This window comes from Hippocampus zosterae, chromosome 19 (assembly GCF_025434085.1).
Source record: "Hippocampus zosterae strain Florida chromosome 19, ASM2543408v3, whole genome shotgun sequence".
Taxonomy (NCBI): Eukaryota; Metazoa; Chordata; class Actinopteri; order Syngnathiformes; family Syngnathidae; genus Hippocampus; species Hippocampus zosterae.
Window position 1 is genome coordinate 7,583,831 of NC_067469.1, and position 19,400 is coordinate 7,603,230.

The 19,400-nt window shown below is 43.6% G+C and overlaps 1 protein-coding gene and 1 long non-coding RNA gene across 2 annotated transcripts in view; one reads left to right on the forward strand and one right to left on the reverse strand.

Moving 5' to 3' along the window:
- The window catches only part of LOC127592222 (uncharacterized), a 193,646-nt gene that overhangs the window by 114,878 nt on the left and 59,368 nt on the right, over positions 1-19,400 (reverse strand). The window lies entirely within an intron of this gene.
- man1a1 (mannosidase, alpha, class 1A, member 1) overlaps positions 1-19,400 on the forward strand; it is a 69,164-nt gene that overhangs the window by 39,337 nt on the left and 10,427 nt on the right. Inside the window, exons 5-6 of the mRNA XM_052052740.1 lie at positions 2,548-2,663; positions 5,334-5,414. Of these exons, the coding sequence (XP_051908700.1) occupies positions 2,548-2,663; positions 5,334-5,414 (197 nt within the window). The remainder of the gene's footprint in view (positions 1-2,547; positions 2,664-5,333; positions 5,415-19,400) is intronic.

Here is a 19,400-nt window from a genome sequence, read left to right on the forward strand (position 1 = left end):
CAAGTTTTGCATCTGTGACTTGTTTCGTACCACTGACTGATTCGGCTGTTTGAGATTTGTTTTGGATAGTTCCTGTTTGAATAAATCAGAGAATCAGACAAAGACCGGCTTCTTGGTATAAAGGAAAACGTCGAAAGTCAAGAGCATTGTCTTGCATGTTTAGTGAAGATTATATTAAAAAACAAACCAAAAAAAATATTAATCACACAAGACATTAACTCTTTCATCACCTGATAACCCAGGCGTGTCACACTCATTTTCGCCGCGGGCCACATTGTAGTTACCGTTTGTGGGCCGTTATGACAGAATTTTGTGAAGCCAAATAAACCACCTCCACATATTTCATACACAGCGAGCAACAAATAGATGGCAAACTAGTTTTAACGTCAGTAGTCAAGAATAATGGATTGTTTAAACATTAATTATTACATTATAGATGAACATTTTAATTCTGTTTCAGACTTTAGCAAGCATCATGGAAGTTGACCCGCTTGAATTGCTTACACGGGCCACATAAAATGATGTGGCGAGCCAGATCTGGCCCCCAGGCCTTCACTTTGACACCTTTGTGATAACCTGATAATCTGTCCACTGTCGTAACCGCGGTCCCCTGAAGGGTTAAATAGTTGCACTTTTCAAGAGCAGTGTAACCTCCGTATGGTGTTAACAAAATCCAAGGACAAGTCTTGGAGTAAATCTATTCGACGGCACAGTACAAACCACACAATAGAAGGTGAAGGCGACGGCTCAGCGAAGAGGAAAAAGAAGTCATATCGGGTCATGCGCAGCAAATGCTGAGTGTTTTCAAGATGATCTTTTGGGGGGGGTGCTTGGGGGGGGGGGGGGGGTTGAAGAAGTAGAAAAGGCCATCGCGTATCCAGTCACATTTTCATGCGATGTGCGGTTCTGGGCTTACTCTTGGCATTGTGCAGCGAAAAGGCAACATTAGAACAAGGGCCAAGACCAATGTTTCTTTTTTGGCAGAGAAAATACTTTGAGCTTTGTTTGTAGAAAAGGATTACGTAAGCGCCGCAGGAATAACTTAATTGTCCCATGAACCCCTTGTAAATTGCGGGGGACATATATACTTGATGCGTAATTTACTTTCACATCTCTGCCGTGAACCGCAGTTGAGTTTTGCAAAAGCTGTAATCGACGCCACTGTCGCAATGTCCTCCCGAGATTCTTTTACCCTTCAAGTCAAACGTAACAATTGTTTTTTTTTGGTCTGTGTGTATTTGTGTGCTTGTTTCCCTTTTACACGCAACAAAAGTGTTGTCATCCCGCGGTGCACCGACAAAACAAGTGCTGAATACAAAGACAGCAAGGTGGGGAATTGGAGCTGGCATTGTACTCTCAAAAAAAAAAAAGAAAAGGGGAATAAATCAGGAGAAACACAAAAAAGAAGTAAATATGTGACCTTGCAAAATCAGCATTGCTACAATTTTGTGTAGAATCATTCAAGCCTTTTGTAAGGGGCAAGAGAGGGAAAAAACACACACACACACACACAAAAAGAAAAGGACAATATTAGTATTCAGGTCACTGTCTGAGCCATCTGTATCACACTCATGGACACTCAGCGCCAAACAGGGGGAGTATTGAGAGGGAAGGAAAGGGGCGTGACACGACAATAGACATGGAAGGGGGCGGGGGAGGCTTTTTGCCTCCGGAGACTTCCACAGAGGTGGAAAGAAGGACGAGTCGCCGCCACGCCGTTGTCGGAACCGAAGCTGGTGATGGCATAATCACGAGGGCACGTCGGGCCCTCACTCATCAGTAAATATGTACCGATCCACCACTTGCCTTTTTTTTGTTTTTTTTGGTGCGATGATTTCTTGACACGATGGCCCAAGTTGAAAAAACCAGAGTGTTATCAAGTGCCATCAACTTTTTACAAATATTTCGAAACTTGTTACAGTCTGAAAAGTTTCAAATAGTTTGAAGTTCCACCCAAAATTGTCCAATTTTTTTTTTTTTTTTAAATTTTGATCGATCTGATGCAGTTATGACAATTTTGACATCGTTGGGAGAGGTTTTGACAAATTTCAGACAATTCAGGGAAAGTCAGCGTGGCCTGGTGGCCAAGTGGTTCGCGCGTCAACCTCACGGGTTCGATTCCAGCGCCGGTCTTCCTTTGTGGAGTTTGCATGTTCTTCCCCACGCCTGCGTGGGTTTTCTCCGGGTACTCTGGTTTCCTCCCGCATTCACAAAACATGCATGGCAGGCTGATTGAACACTCTAGATTGTCCCTAGGTGCAAGTGTTGGCGTGGATGGTTGTTTGACTCTGTGTGCCCTGTGATTGGCTGGCAATCGGTTCAGGGTGTCCCCCGCCTACTGCCCGAAGACGGCTGGGATAGACTCCAATACCCCCCTTGACCTTTGCGAGGAAATAGCGGCAATTATGATCAATATCTGACACATTTTACAAATGTCAAAAAAATGTGGAATAAAAAAACCATCATTGATGATTTCTATTGCTTTTCATTTCTGTTTTGAATGCAAACGACTTGATTCAGTAATTTGGTTGCATTTTTGTCTTCCAGGAAGCATCAAAGGCGCAACCATCGTGGACGCTTTGGATACGCTCTACATCATGGAAATGTTTGAAGACTTTGACGCCGCCACCGAGTGGGTGGAGAAGAACCTGGACTTCAACGTGGTGAGCCGACTTCACATTTGGGCTTGTCGTTTCGAAATATGAACATTTCCTCAGTGCCGTAAAAGTAGTCTGATAATTTCATCATTTATCATGAGTGAAATGATTAAACGTATCAGTCTCAGCACAATATTGCCAGCGGTAAAACATGCCTGGGATGGCGCTCATGGGAGTTGGCACAAGTCAAAAACATTCGTTATGGCTGCGCAATCCAACGCCAGCCAAAGCAATAACGATTCAAAAGAGTCGTACGTGTGCGCAAATGTGTGGGCTCGCGTGTGTATGTGAGTGCAAAAGTGATTGCGAGTGAGGTTGAGTCCATGCGTGTGAGTGTGTGTTTATAATGCTGATCAAGTAAATAGAGTTAGCAAAAGGTTATGTCCATAATTCACTCAATAAATTCCGGAATCATCGATCCGAGCTGAGCGAAGGCACCTTGAAAAGGCCACACCTTCATTTACATACCTAATGAACATCAAAACGGCTCCAGGCGGCGTTCGGTCTGAGGGTTGTTGTTTTTTTGGGGCGCAAAGCAGGCGAAGAACCGACCGATGCCCGACTGAGCGAGAATGCGAAAGTAGCAAATAATTCACCGCCAGCTCTCAGTGCAAATGAAGAAAGAGAACGGCCTCACCTGAATGCTAAACAGAAGCACACCGCAGTCCGGAGAGCTTTGTTATTTGCTAACCGCCCACTGTGTAATGCGCACTCATAAGAAACCAACGTGAATGGCATTTCCCTGAACAGATCATATTTTTGATTATTGTTGGGACTATAATGACATTGGGCTTCATATTTATTCATTTGGACCCGAGCGCCAAGCCTGGAATCAGTTCATCTTCAGATAATTTAATTGCATTTTGAGGACGGCGCTCAAAGTGCACCCAAAAAAATAAATAAATAAAATTTATGTTTTGTGTCTTCTGGTGGAAATGATTTTTTGTGTAATTTACATGAAGGTTAAAATGATAAAATAAAATAATAAAGCCCTTATTTGTCTCACAATGGAAAAATTCCCAATTTAGAGACAGATAGATAGACAACAGCTATCATAAACGGCTGGACAATACAAAATTTAAAGTTTTTTTTTTTAATGAGCATAAATGAATCTGCATGTGCTTAACTTCGTGGCTGACCTGTTCCTTCTGGACTGAAGTACGATGCGTACTAAAGCTAACCTAATTATTTTTACCCGTTACGCTTGTTCCAGCTGCTGTGGTAAAAAGCTCTATATGTATTGTCAAAAACACACTTGACCTTCAATCTTGAATAGACATGATGCCACGAGGCTTCCGCAGAGTGACGTTTTCAACACCTGTCAGACACATCTGAGCATCGAGGGTAAATACTTTTGCTCGGAAATAAGTGTCACTACTATAAATTGGTTACGTCGGTACCGATTTCTGAAGTGATATGGAATCGACCCTATTTGGATAGCGACAGGGTCCATGTTGATATTGTTGCAATCCGTGAAGAAAAAGTTTGAGCCCAAGGAAGAAGGAAAAAAAAAAACTTTCCCGAAGCTAGGGGAAAAAAAATCTAATTTGCTCTTTGTTCCAGTGTCTTCTCTACTTTTTGGCTGAGCAATTGTGGAAGAAACCATTTCGTATAGTTTTGTTTTGTTTTGTTTAGCGAGGGATTAATTAGCTGCACAATCCAACTTTGCAATCAGCAACTCTGGGAGAAAACATTTAAATTGTTGGCACAGGACAGAGCATACTGTCTTGTCTAATCTGTGTGAGGCAGCAAATTGGGTTGAGTTGAGTTGGGTAAAGAACATTTGGCTGTAAGTTAAAAAAAAAAAAACAGAGCTGCAATGAAGTTGAATTTCCCTTTCCACTATATATCCAGTATTTTTTTTTAAGTATACACAAATGTGTTGAAATGCCAAGTTTTTGTGAAATCAAATAAGGGCAAAATCAATCACTTCAAAACTTTCACCATTCATGTGACCTTTAGTCTGTACAACTTAATTAAATTAAATAAAAAAACAACTTCACATTTAAAGGACACACGGTAATGCCCTAAAATGTCCTTTTCAAACCAAAGCAGACAAAGCAGACATGCTTTGTCTTTTGGATCATGACTTTGAGAGGCTTTTTTGTGGGTCTACTCATTATAGATAAAGCTATTTATGAAATGTCGCATTACAAAGTCAAACTAGCTTCACAGGCTGAATTTTTAAATATTAGTGATCAATTTGGTGGGCGAGTCGTCGAACGTCCTTTTGCTATGCCCACAAAATTTTCAGATATGACGACCAAATTTTGGGCGGCACGGTGTACGAGTATTTCACACATCGGCCTCACAGTGCAGATGTGCAGGGTTCCATTCCGGCCTGGCCTTTCTGTGTCGAGTTTGCATGTTCTCCCCTGTGCCTGCGTGGGTTTTCTTTGGGTCATCCAGTTTCTTCCCACATACCAAAAACATGCATGGCAGGTTAATGGAACACTTTAAATTGTCCGTCGTGTGAGTGTGAATGTTTTTTTGGCTGGCAATCGGTTCAGGGTGTACCCCGCCTACTGCCCGAAATCCGCATACCCGCGACCCTTGTGAAGATAAGCTGATCGAAAAATGGGTGGATGGATGGATGGATGACTCCCAAATTTCATGCTACGAAGCGAACACGGCTGATTCTGTTTTGTCTCTCTTTGGCTTTGCATCCCACCGCAGAATGCCGAAATATCTGTTTTCGAGGTGAACATCCGTTTCGTGGGAGGCCTTCTGTCGGCGTACTATCTGTCCGGCAAAGAGGTAAGAAACTGCTTACGCGGAGGGCTGCCTTGCCAACACAGAAAAAAACAAACACCATGAGCTTTTGAAAAATATCACCCCAAAAAAGGTTTTCCAAACCATCAGCCAGCCGAGTTGAAATCCACATTTTGAATAATTACTCATTCGTTATAAGTTGTTTTTCCAGTTTGGTCCCTTCGACACCACAAATGTTCACGAGTCACTGACCCTTTTGCAGGTTTAATCTTTAAAAAAAAAAAACTTTTTTTCCCTTTTTTTAAGAAACAGTTTTCACGTATTTCTGTTAATATTTCAAGCAGTTCATCTGACACATGATGGAGGTTCAATGAGAAGTAAAACACAAAATATTGATTTCAAGTTTTGGTCATGGAGTTTATATGATTTATTTTTGGTTGGTTTTATATAAATAGTCAATAGAAATAATAACTCAGAATGCAAACTCGCTAATGAGTTAGCTCCTTGACAGTTAGGTGAATGATTGACGACTACTTATTTGTAAAAAAAAAACTGATAACCCCGCCCCCCCACTCCAAAAAAAATGTAATAAGCACAAATTCCCTGGGTCAAAATGACCCATGAAACCTTATTGCAGTTCATGAGAAAGTAAGCGACATGACAAGAGGGTGAAACAAATGTGAGCAAATTTGCTCAGTAACAAGGCTTCGAAAATGACATCAGCTGGGTTTTTCCTGTGATGTTTTCTTTTCTTCTTTTCTCGCTTAATGATATGCTTCTGTTCCTAATTAATTATAAGTTTTCGCTACAGAATCAATAGTTCCGCTGCCTGCAAATACCCCCCCCCCCCCTACCCTCACGCCACAGAGCTTCTTCAAACCTCGGGGTATGCTGCGGCTGCTCTCAACAGAAAAATAAAAAAGGAGGCTAACTCGCCAGAGAGTTGACTGCAGCCTTGATTGTCGATGTTGTTCTGCCTTTAAGCCGCGTTTTGTGTCTTTGGAGAGCGAGTGAGGCCTTGCTTCGTCTTGGCTTTCATTAGCTGCAAGAGTGTGTGTGTGTTTGTGTGTTGGGGGGATTTTCAAGCTGTCGGCGCGCGCGTCAAATTTGCGGTCCGGAAATCCAAAATGTGACCACTGTTTTTGTTTCATTTCTACTTCTCCTTTTTTCATGCAGCCCCGCACTGCCCTCAGATTGCACATCTCCACCTCAGAGTGATCTTGGTCTTGAAATATACATGACATAGTGGAGAAAGATTTACGTAACATTTACCATCCCGCTTGATGCGTCTTGTTTCATTTGGTTTCAGTGTTGGGCGACGTTAACACTCTTTTCCCGGTAGCCGTGGCATCGTTTTCCGGCCGCTGCCGACAAAAAGTTCAGAATCGTGATACACACGGAGGGCCGGTGCAAAAGTAACACGTATTTTAATAACTTTGGGTTTGCTTTTGGTACAAGAGACGGAATTAGTTCTTTACAGAAAACTATTATCCAACAGTTATTGAGTGTATAACATAACTCGTATAACATCACTTTGAGGAAGCAAATGGAAGACTCCCTTTGACAAATCCATTAGATGTTTTTGAAAGCTGACACAAAATAAAATAAACTGTGTATATTTAACCCTTTCAGGTACAGCGCTTACTACAGTGGACAGTTTATCGTGCTTGGTACCAAAATGTTCAACCTAGCCTTCTGCGCTAGCTTAATGCTAACATATCGTAGATCAGTTAACAGGATGTGTTTTTATTCTTACCTCTATATTATCGCTGAGCAGCTACATTTGTACAATTTGGAATTTGACCAAAATGTTTTGTAAGGGGGAAAAAAGGTCTCAAAGTCTACAAAACTGTGGAAATGGAACTGCCGCCCTAAGTAGAACATATAGCACTTAAGATTAGTGTCAGTTTTTTTTTTTACTTACAAATGAAGAAAATAGTCAGTGTTTTATTCTATTCATGGTTATGACAATCTGCATTTCACGTGCACAGTGTGGTGGTGGGGAAAAAACAGATCAGGTCATCCAAACAGATAAAACAACAGTCGGGGAAGCACAGTCATACATACCATGTGGATTTTTTCTTTTTTCGGGTAATTGTGGACATACCACCACACCTTTTATTGTCAGTGTTGCTTTGACCAGACAAACTTGAAATTGCTGTCGTGTAATCTGATGAAGAAGGCCACTTACTTGAGTCACAAGTGAAACAACGGAGACAAGGTGGTTTTCCATGACGGTATGTTAAAAGCTGACTTTGTATGCCTAATAAACGTTTTAAGACCTTGGGTTTTCCATTTCCCATTTATTTCCTGTGGGGAAACATTGTATTAGAAAGAACAACAAATTAGAAGTCGGCGAGTGTCTTTTTCGCACTTTTATCTTTTTGCCCGTTTATTCACGCACATACTGAAACATGAATAAAACACAATGGCTGCGATGTTATTGCCGGTGCGGCTTGTAAAAAGCTCTTTGAGCGCACTCGTAAAAATAACTCTCATTGTTCACACAGAATCTAATAAGTCCTCAGAAAAGACGTGGGTGTATACAACAACATCCTGGCCGCTGTAGAGGAAAATGATATTTAGAAGAGGGGGAAAAAAGTGCTGTGAAGACTTTAAATTTAGACTTCCAACAACAGCATGTGACCCACATCTGCATGTCGACATCTGTGACGAATAATATTAATAATCATCCTTGTGGTTGAAAAGCCAGGCGGCTTGATTGGCATACAAAAACGAGGACAAAAAGCTCTTGACGGGAATCTGTGCAGGTAGCGGATGATTTAAATGCGTAATGGCCTCACGGTGGGAGCAAACTGTGACACTCGTTATCCCTCCTCAGCACTCGCTCATAAACGTTTTTTTTTTTTTTTAAATGAGTCAATCAATACGCGGCACTCAAAAGGCATCACACGCCTCCCTTCTTAAGAGTCCACGTCCTCGGCGGCGGCTTGATTGTGGCCTTCTCCGCCGATGAAGGTCACTCGGCACAGTGGCTCCAAATGACAGTTAGCATGCGGCTAACGACTCTGGCATACTCACAGAAGAAGAAGAATAAAAGTGGCCGGGCAGATTGAAAATATTCGGAAGGTCACCGTTGTGCTTGAAGTTGGAACTTCTAAAATAAGACTTTCAGGACGTTAGCTTTGCCTTTTGCTTAGCTTTCATGCTTTCCCCACAGCTACTGTATATCCCAATATTCCTCTACGACAGGCATATTTTAGGTCCAAAATGTGAATTGGAATCGACAGCCCTCCTAACGTTGTGGCTCATGAAACACACCATTTTTATCCCTATGGCCAAAGACATGGACTTTTTCTTGAATATCTCTATTTGTTAGCTTAGTCATTAGCAGGGCTACAAATAAATTTCTGTTCTGTCTGTCCTGCTAACGTTGGTCTTGTTTCTGCTCTCATGTCTCAGTCACGTCCAAGGATGTTCAGGATCCAACTAAACAAATGACTCTTATCAGAGATCTCTACTTTGTTAGCTTCGCCATTAGCAGGCTTGGTCTGACACACGCGGCTAAGGTTTCGGCTTGTTTTTGGTCTGATGAACAAAAAAAATGTATTTTCCAAAACCTAAAAGACTAAAAGTGAAAGATCCTTTCACCCATTTTTAGGCCAATTATTGAGAGTATCTGGTGATCTGGACATTAAGCAGAACAAGGATGACTGCAGCTTCTTCCAACCCCAATTTTAGATCGCCCCACAAGCTAAACAACGCTTGTTTGACAGCGCTAACAAGACCATACCGAGGCAATACTTTGCCACCCACTTTGTTTTTGAACATATTCATCACGCTGTCAAGAAGCGAAAATGCATCAAGGGCCGGAGAGAAAAAATGAGCCATAAAGTACACTTAGACAGACAGAAATACCGCCATGCACACAACAGCCACGTCGTGTGGAAAGTACAAATAAGAAGCAATCACCTAAAAACCTTGACGATAGATGGCCCCGCTCTTGGCAAGTGACTGAGATGATGGAGAGAGAGAGAGAGAGAGAGAAGGAGCGACGCGGGAGTGCAGACGTCCTGATAGTCACTGTGATAAAACCGGTTTACAGGAGGGAAGGTAGAAATCAGTGTGGGAAGCGCAGAGACCCCCCCCCAACCCCCCCCCCCCTCCCCCCCCCAAAAAAGCTCATAAAATGTGAGTTTATTCCCCCGCAGACGACTGCCATTCAACATTACTTTGGGAAACTACTCAAAAGGAGATATCAGCTTGTTTCGGGGTTCTTTGGAGTGTCAGTTTCTTTGTTGGGGGGGGGGGGGGGGGGGATGTTGGCATTGACCGTGCAGCCAAAATGGCAGCTGTTGGCAGGAAACAAATGGACCGCGGTTGCATCAAGTTGAGGATGAGGCGAGCGCAGGCTCATTTATTAACTCCAGCCGTGTTCAGAAAATATTTATAGGTAACTACGCGTGTTATGACGGTCCGCAACAAAACAGAAAATAGCCTGTTGCTTCTGAATTCAGGTTATGTCACCACTGTCGGAGCGGAATTCTGAAGTAAGGAAACTGATAAAAAGCAGGACCCATTGTCACATAAAATCGAAAACATTTCATGGTCATATATTTTTCATAAAATGCACATTTTGACAGAGCGGATAGCGAACACAAAGCCACCCACTGTGGTGTTGCTGAGCACGTGGGTCCACCCTCCAAGCCGAACCTTCGGACCACGGCCAGCTGACACAAATGCATACACACTCAAGGGGAGAGCGCTACAAAGCGGGTCCGATAGATAGCTTCTATCTCCTGTCCTCAGGAAATGCCATTCACTCGCCAGGGGAAATTGGCTTTACTGCCGGGATGGCAGTGAGGGAAAAACTAGCCTCCTGACGCTCATGGACACACATACACACTCGTATATGCAGCCAAGTGAGGATTTCTTACCGAAAGTGTGGACAATTAATTTGCTGGATATCTTTCTTAATCTCCTCTCAGCTGGTCATATCTGTCCTTGGCCCACAGAGGGAGTTTGGAGGAAGATTAGGAAGCCAAATGCGGTGCGTCAGGCCAATAGGATGTCATGTTTAGCCCTTCCTCCATGACAACATAAACAGGAAGTGGCGGGGGGGCAGGATACGTGCGGCATGATTCATTTATTTTGACAACTTCTGATGTGCATAACTTGTCCATCGGGGGCAGTATAACGCAGTCATGAAGAAGACCGTGACAATGCCGCGAGTGAGTAAACCAGCAATCTGAACGTAGCGGCCGCCGGCATCAATTTTCTCCTAATCTTGTTGCCCGAGTGGCCGCAGGCCACTAAGTGAGTTCGCATCCAATCTGCCGTGTGCCCCAAAGAGGACTGAGATTTGGCCTCATCATCAAGCAGGAGGATTAAGAAGCGTAATGCATCTTTCACACCATCCGGCACCGCTCATGCTAATTCAAACGTAGCGGCCGCGAGCATCAAGTTGCTGCTAATCTTGTTGTCCGATTGGTTGCAGGCGACGCAGGGAGTTGATATCAAGTTTCGGGATGTAATGAGATCCCACTGAGCCAAAAGCAGACCCCGCGGGGCACGTAATAATCCTCTACATGTAAACGACATATGCATCTCCCTTCCCGCATTTGACCGGATCTCAGTTTCAGCCTTTCGGCCGTTTCATCTTTACAAATGTAAACATCAAGGAAGAGGAAAGTAATAAGAACCCTACTGAACAGATTGTTTTATTCCTGTTGTTGTATTTATCATAGGCAGCGCACATTGGGCCGCTTTGTTCCGCGACGCGCAACCGGTGATGAACAATATCATTAAAATTAATCGCGTCAACAAAAAACGCTGGCCCCGCGCTGTAAATCAGAGCGACTCTCTATCAATTTGCGCCGCCCGAATAAACACCATCCAGGTAAGAACCATTTGCGTGATTACAAATCTGCTGGCGTTGTCGTAATTCTTTGTTATTGTCACGACAGATTAAATCTATCCTCTTCGGGATAAATAATCACCCGGGAGAGAAGCTCAACGCTGTGTTCGGACTTTTAAATTCAAGCCGCCGTTGCGATGGAATGCTTCTTTTTAATTACTGTAATATATTACGGCGTTCAAGCCGATTGCTATTGACCGTCATCGCTCAAATACATCAGATCGCCGTTATCACGTTTTACCCGAACTCTTTAAAATACACATATAAATAATAAAATGACTATTTTATCCTGAGGGATAAATTATGGGCTACTCACGTTCTTCTAGGTTTTACCGGTTTTACTCGACTCAAAACATCTTGACTGTTAAATTTTGATTGTTTGCTACAAAGTCACAAATGTTAAGTCACGCCGCGTCTTATTTGCACCAACTCCTAAAGCCCAGTGGCAACGTGCCTTTTTTTCAAAGTTGCGTAAAGCATCAGCAGGTTGTGGCCTGTCGTGGGCCTTGTGTCGTAGCGCGGCGGCCCAGAGGCGTTTTGCACTCATTTTTCAAGCTGTTCCGGTAAACGCTCCTACTTAAAACCACCTTCCCCCCCCCCTCCCCTGGCATGGAGTGTGAAACGTCAAGCGTGTGTGCATAGTCGACCGGCTTTCAAGCCCTGAAACTGGTGAGCGTTGAGTAAACGTAGCATTCGGATGCGATCGGCCCGCTTTGGTGCTCAGTAGCCGTGAAAAAAAGTGCTCGTGTCCCCGGGCCTGGCCTGAGGGCTGCAAGCTTTTGCCATCAGGCGGCATTGAGTGCGACTGTGAGCGGTTAGCATAGCATGCACAGCAAGGAGTCTCCTCGACCGCTCGGGTTAAATTTCAAACCTGAGTCACCGACTCGTGTTTGAACCTGTGCCTGGTCGTGTGACTTTGTTGTACCGGTGGAACGAGGAATGATGTGACACTCCCGACCGGTTGGCTTAACATCTGAGAAGCCGGTAATTTTTGTTGTTGCCTTTTTTATTATGGGTTATTTATTTCATGTTGCCGATTAATTTCAAGAGCGGTATTGTTAGTTTTGATTTTTTTTTTTTAGTTTTTATTACTTTTAGTATTAGTTTTGGCTTTTGTAAATAATCAGGTGGCTAAGTGATTAGCGCGTCGAACTCATAGTGCAGAAGTGCAGGGTTCGATTCCGGCTCGGGGCCTCCCTGTGTGGAGTTTGTATACTCTCCCTGGGCCTATATGGGTTTTCTCCGGGTACTGCGGTTTCCTCCCACATTTCAAAAACATGCATGGCAGGCTGATTGAACACTCCAAATTGTCTCTAGGTGTGAGTGTGAGCACAGATAGTTGTTTGTCTCTGCGTGCCCTGCGATTGGCTGACCACCGGTTCAGGGTGTCCCCCGCTTTTTTCCTGAAGACAGCTGGGATGGGCTCCAGCAAACACCCCCCCCCCCCCCCCCGACCCCACCCCTCCGCACGACCCTTGTGAGGATAAGCGGATCAGAAAATAAATGAATGAATGAATGAATAGATAAAATCCATCAGCCTTCTTCTGTACGGCAGTTCCAGTCAGTCGTACAGGTGTGCCTGAAATTTGTGATGAATGATATTTGGAAGCAAAACTGTGACTGACTATTCATCTTGATGCATTTTGACCGTCTGCAACCACTGAAACCGCATCCTCGCGACGCCCATAGATAACAAGCTGACCTTACAGCATCTTACGTTCGGAGTGTCTTTCTATTTGTGTTACTACCGTGTGTACCGGTCTTGGCGGCATAAAACGGCAGGAATAAACTGACCTTGCTTCGCTTCTTCCCGGGTGTCACAGTTATTCATTGTCGTTGCCGTTGTTAAGTCCAATATTATTTTTTCCCCAGTTCCACACAGCAGAGCGTCAGCTTTGTTCATAACCGAGATATAGGACAATGCTTCATTTCCAATGCTGTCGAGCTTATTTTTCAAAGAATCATTTCCATAAGAAAGGGGTGTCATCGGAAAAGCCAAAGGACGATTCCCTGTCCCGTCTTTATCTTATTTTATGTCATGTTTCATTTACGATGTACATTCTTGTGCGTGTTGTTCCACTCAAGTCATCTCGGTGTCGGTAGGGCGGGTTTCAAACTGTTAACTGTCAAAACAAATCAAAGGGGAAGACGTAGACCAGGGGCCAAGTAAATTGCCAAAAGTCTATTGTAGGTAATTTCTCTCTTGAAATCAGGATTGAAACTGTGTTCAATCATCACCTATGCCCCAAGTCTAAAAATGGCGCCTTTCTGAAGCGAGAATGCTCACTTTTGAATAATGGTCATTACTCTGGGTCAAAATATTAAAAACGGCTCCCAGTCGGGCCACCAGAATGTTTGGATCTCAAATGGATGGGCACCCTTGTGCTGCATGTCACGGCCTCTCGGTGCAATAATACAAGATCATTAGCATTTTTACAGGCGCGACTCATGATTTTCTTTTTCTTCCTGGAGCACAGGATCATTTTTACGGCCCACTTTTATGATCTCCGCCAACTGGGTTGGTTGCTCTTGCCATTTGTTTGGGAGCCAGTGGGAGTTTGCCAAAACTATTGCACGAGAATCTCTTTGTGGACAATCCCAAGCAGAAGCCATTTCTATTCATGCTGTATTCCAGATTTGAAGCGGTCCGGTTTCATGTCTGAAATGATGATTTGACCTTTTGGACATCTTGTTTTGTTTTGCAGCTGTCAAAGAGAGACACTGCCTTGCAGCTCTTTGTTCAATATTTATGTCCAGCGCCCTCTTTTGGCCTTTTAAGATCAGCAGGAGGCAGAAAACTTTGTTACCAAAGCTTCCCCCCCCACCCCCCTTCTCCAACACCAGATAGAGACTTCCCCTTTTGTTGCACAACCCCCCCCCCTCCCCAACCCCCAACTTTGCTTTTTTTTCTCGCTCAGGTGAACGAGTACGGAGGTTTACGTGTAAAATGCATTTCACAGACAATGCTCACGAAATGGTAAGAAAGATGAAAATGCAAAGTAATGAGACGCCCACATAATAGGTACATGTAGCAATAAATATTCTCTATGTAAGCATAGTTCATGTTGACCGAAAAGTCTGAACTTGTTTAAAAGTGCATTCTAAAGTAAAGTGGGTTTTTTTTGGTGGGGGGCGGGGGGGGGATGCAGCCGCTGTCAAGCGATCGCTGTCTTCACAAAGTGCTGTGATACTTTCTGACAAGGCAAAAGGCTGTTTGGCTCCCGGCAAATGTTTTAAAGTTGTTGTTTTTTTTGGCGGGGGGGGGGGGCGGCGGAATGAGAGACGCATAGATATGTCATCTTGTAATGTGGATGTCAATCAAAGTCCACCGCCACTGTAAACGTGCATTATTTATTTTATTATGTTTTTTTCTGACGTTTCTGCTTTTGGAAATGGCCTGACTGTTGTTCTCCTCGTTTGCCTTTAACAGCGCGTTGCCATTTCACTTTTATGCACGGAATAGCAAAGGTAAATGATACAATATTTATAACAAATAAATATATAAATACTATCAATATGAATAAATATAATAATAATAAAATCAGATATACATATATATAAAAAAAATAACAAAAACAATACAGCTTTATTGATATCGAGCCTTCGCAACCCGCTGCAGCTGTAACAAAGCGCTTTAGCGAACATTTAAAATACTACGTCCATGAAATTAGATGCAGAATATTTATTCTTGTATAAGGCGCTTCGCATCACAAGGCGCACTGTCGACTTTTGAGAGAATAGAATGCCTTTAAGTGCGCCTCATAGCGCGGAAAATTCAGCAATTTATTTTGCCGTAACCTAGTGCACTTCAACCCCCCCCCAAAAAAAGACACATGACTAGTAAATGCAAACTATCTATTTTTGTTGAATATAATGCAGGTTCATGATCGTGGACAAAAAACAAAACTTGCTGAGAATAAAGCTCTTTCAAAAGCTTGTTTAATAAGCAGGAAAAGTCAAACAAATCCCAGACGGAGGAAAGCAAACACCAAGCAAAACTTGTTTGGACGCATGTCGCTGTCATTTGCTTAAAAGGTTCCAGTGTATTTGCTCTGATTCACGATTGTTTGAGTCCGTCGGTCTTAATGTGCGCTGTTAAATGCCGCCTCTCTAATTGCCTGTTAAATCGTCCTTCCCGCTCCCTGCCCGACACCTCACCGGAATACTCAAACATGCTCCCGTCTTTAACCCTCCCGGCCCACCAGCCTTCCGTGTGTCGCTCTTCCACTCATGCGGCACTTTTTTAAAATGTAAATCATCATAGTGTTTAAAAAAGGCGGGGGGCGGAGTGTGGGGGGGAGTACCGAATCAGCAGTCGGTTCTGTGAAGGCGCAGAGGGAATAATATTCTGAATAGAGATTCGCTGCGATTCAATGCCTTGGCTTTTAAATGCTACTTTAAATATCTGCGCCGGAGCATGTTTTGGTCCCAGAATGCATTTCTGCTCTCTTGCCATGCTTACGAATTATTTGTGATGACGGCACAAGACGAGTAAAAAGTGTGGAATATTGTGTACCACCAAAATGAGCCTCCAAAAGTTGTAGTTCAAAGCATCTGTGAGACGAGGAAGAGCGGGATTATTATTATTTTTTTTTTCAATTTTTCTACTGTCCTCCATTAATATTGTTTGCATAGAGCACAGAGAAAACACGCCTGAGAGTGCCTGTGTGCTATTTGTATGTGCTGCTTCTCCATAGTTCTTAAAATAGCAGCATTTAAAAGAAGCTAATTTCGATGATTTGACTCTTGGGTTGTTAGCATTGAAGCTAGTGGACTTTTTGTTTGTTGTATGTTTGTTTTATGTAATAGGCCCAGTTTTAGGTGTCAGATTTCCAGGAAAATTTAACTTGCAGTGACCAGTAACTTGAAGCAAGCACACTGTGCCTCTTAATTGGGCAACTCTGCGAGTCAAAGTATTCTCTCACTCTCCTCAAAGTGATGTTACGTGCTAGTCTTTCATTTTTGGATGGTGAGAGAGTGAGAACGGGCATTAATGAATGCTCTAAAAAGTGTGCTTTGAAAGTGTCTGGGAGGGAGAAGTTGTTTTTTTTAGGTTTGGGGGCCTGAGGGGGCTAGCTACAAACACAAGCACTGCAGTGGTACGCGTAGCCTGAATGGGAAACGAAACAAGTAGTGATTCGCTCGTGCACAGACGGACGGGTGCAGCCTTGACACGGTTCCACACCAGGCCCTTTGTAGCTTTTAATTCCGATGCTCATTTGGGCTTGACAGTCTCTCGCAGGTCTGGAGGAGACTAATAAAGCCTCTGAGATGGAAAGAGACGAAAGAGAGAGAGAGAAAGACAGTCTGACGCAGCGTACTAAGCAACAGCAGGCTTCTCCACGGCTCAAAGCTGTTTCGTACTGTAAATGTGTGGGTGTGGGTGTCGGTGTGTGTGACAAAACTCGTCTCACATCCAAGCACACTCGGTACATTCTGAGCTTTCTAGACACTAGACGCGTGTCACATTTGACATGTTTCTTAAATTGAAGGTGGTGAACTCGCTAGCATTTTCACCAAACGAAAAAAAAAAATGAAATTGTATTCTTGAAGTCCTTTATGTGCTATTTACACTTTGTTGCCACTAATTTGAAAAAAAGTGCTTCTACTTGAGGGCAGAAAAAAAAATAGACCCGTTTGTCAAATCCCACATATAAATACAACCCCTAATGAATGTAAATGTTCAGTAATATAAAATGGCAAAATGATCCGTCACACTGCATACGCCGGGCCATTATGTGTGTCGCCGCGCTTCCAACAAGTGGATAAATCGCCGCTTTTAGCAACGAACAAATGGGCGTTGCGTCTTCGGCAATGTTCAGCGCCATTGACTCCATGATTGCCTTTTTTTTCCCCCCCTTTCTACCCATACACATAACAATGTGACCACAATTGCGCTCGTTCTGTCTGTTTCTGGGCGGGATTTAAAGTGTGGAGGAGAAATGAGCAAATTTCGATGAATGCCATATTTTTTTTCTGTGAAACGGGATCTTTTTTTTTTTCCCGCCACAGCACAGTGGTTGGTTGTCACTCATCGGGGTTGAGAAGGACGAGATCATAAATGCGATGTTCGCTTTCCATGCTTTCTGATTAGAAGGTCAGCTCAAATGGCATCCAGACAATAAAGAGGAAAAGGAGAGTGCGGATGAAAAGTAAAAGCGACAGCCGTAATTCAGGTCAGAGAATGTGGAGCAGGAGACACGCAAGACATTTTTAAAGCCTGGCAGAGAATTGATGAAAAAAGAAAAAAGTGCGTCCTACTTTTTGTATTCCTCTGGAAGTTGGACGGCAGCGGCGGCGGCGGCGTGGTGTTTTGCCCTGTGGCGAGTCTTTGGAGAGGCGACGTTTGAAGGTCGTGAAAGAGGCGGGAAGTAATGAACGAGAGCGCTCGCGATGTTGCGGCGCGTCTAAGTATGTGCTGGAGCACGGGGGAGCCGAGTGCATCGCAAAGGTCAACGCAACACTCATACCAGCCGTTCCCGTGGTGCGTCACAAAAGACCGTTTCCAAACGCCGTTTTGAGACTCCGCGTCAGCCGTAAAAACTCAAAGCGGTGAGAATCTCCAATAAAATCACAAAAAACATCATCTCAAGCTGCCAGAAAGCATTTTAGAGTTTATTGCAGTCTGTTAGAATCATCAACATTGACAAATGATGTAAAAACACACGAGGAATTTATCTTTGGTAGTATGAGCTCCACTTGTATTACAGTAACAAGCAACTCTGACAAAGATGTGACATGTAAGCACAGACAACGCGCACTGAAAAATCGTCATGCCGTTTAAAGTGACCAGTTGCACAGTAAATGTAATGCAACCATGTATGAGTAGACCTTGATCGGCGACCGAAACTAAAATGGTCAATACCGTTACGCCGCGATGTGCAAAAAAAAATTGAATTTGGAGTCGCTCGTTTTGGGTCTCGATGGCAAGAGGGAAGACACCATTCGCATTCAGTACATATTGTAGCGCCTGCCCGAAGGAAGCACCTGGAAGAGGTGGTGACCAGGATGTGGAGGGTCCCGCATGCTTCTTGTTCATTTTCGAAAGAAAGCTCAACATCATGACCCCCGAGCATCACTCGCACTTCCTCATCATGTTGTTCATTACCCCCGGTGGATGTTTCCACACGGGGGTGTCCAGGTGTGAAATGTTATGATCAACAAGTTTTTCCTAATGATCGCAAGTCTCTCTCTAGCTCGGCAGCCCCGTCTGGTTGTAATTCATTTGCTTATTAAAGCTGCTTTGGCACGCGCCGTGATAGCCTTGGACGCGGGCGTGTATAAATTATTCTTCTGCGCCTCCCTGCGAGTGTTTTTATTCTACCCTGCAGTGTGCTCCATGTGTTATTAAAGGCATTAATCACCGGGCTCTGACGCCTTGTTACACACTCGCATACTCACAACGGGGTAATTTGGCATCAACAGTGCAACTGAGTATCCGGAAAGCCCGTAGAAGTTGATGTCAGATGTCATTTTAATGCTATTTGGTTGAAATCTGACCATCTCGATTTTTATTTTTTTGAAAGCAGATTCCAATATTTAGCATTGAATAAAAAAAAACTCACATGCAACAGAACACAAAGAGATTAATTTACCTCGATTTAGGCCATTCACGTATGCAGTACTTTTATGTCATCGCAACCCAAAGAGCAAAACGTGCAAGCAATGGTTGTTGATGCGTCCCCACGGGCGTTTCCACTCTACTGTTGACAAGCGGCCTCTTGAGCTTTGCCGCCTGACTCGTCTTTTACTCGTCTATTTTTTTTTTTCCATTTTTGCTGGTCCTTCACACACCCCGCAGTGTGTGTGTGCTGCCTTCTCTGGGGAAACACACGCCCGACAGCGACCGCCTCACACTAGTGTTTATATTTGATGACAGATGGATGCTGACAGCATACATGACTTCTTTCGGGACTTGGAGTACAGTCGAAGCTCCAGGCTTGAAGAGGATCTTTGCTGACCACTGCGGTTTTCACTGTAGAAAATAGCGGACGTAAAACGTGCAAGGGTTCAAACTACAGCCACATGGAAAGGAAGCGAGACTAATTTGTCTTTGGTTTAGAGTCGGCGCTTGGCATTCACAGTAAAGTGATGTTGGGCTTTAGGATTCAGTTCCCAGTCAGTTCAGTTGACGTAAAAATGTACAAGTTCCA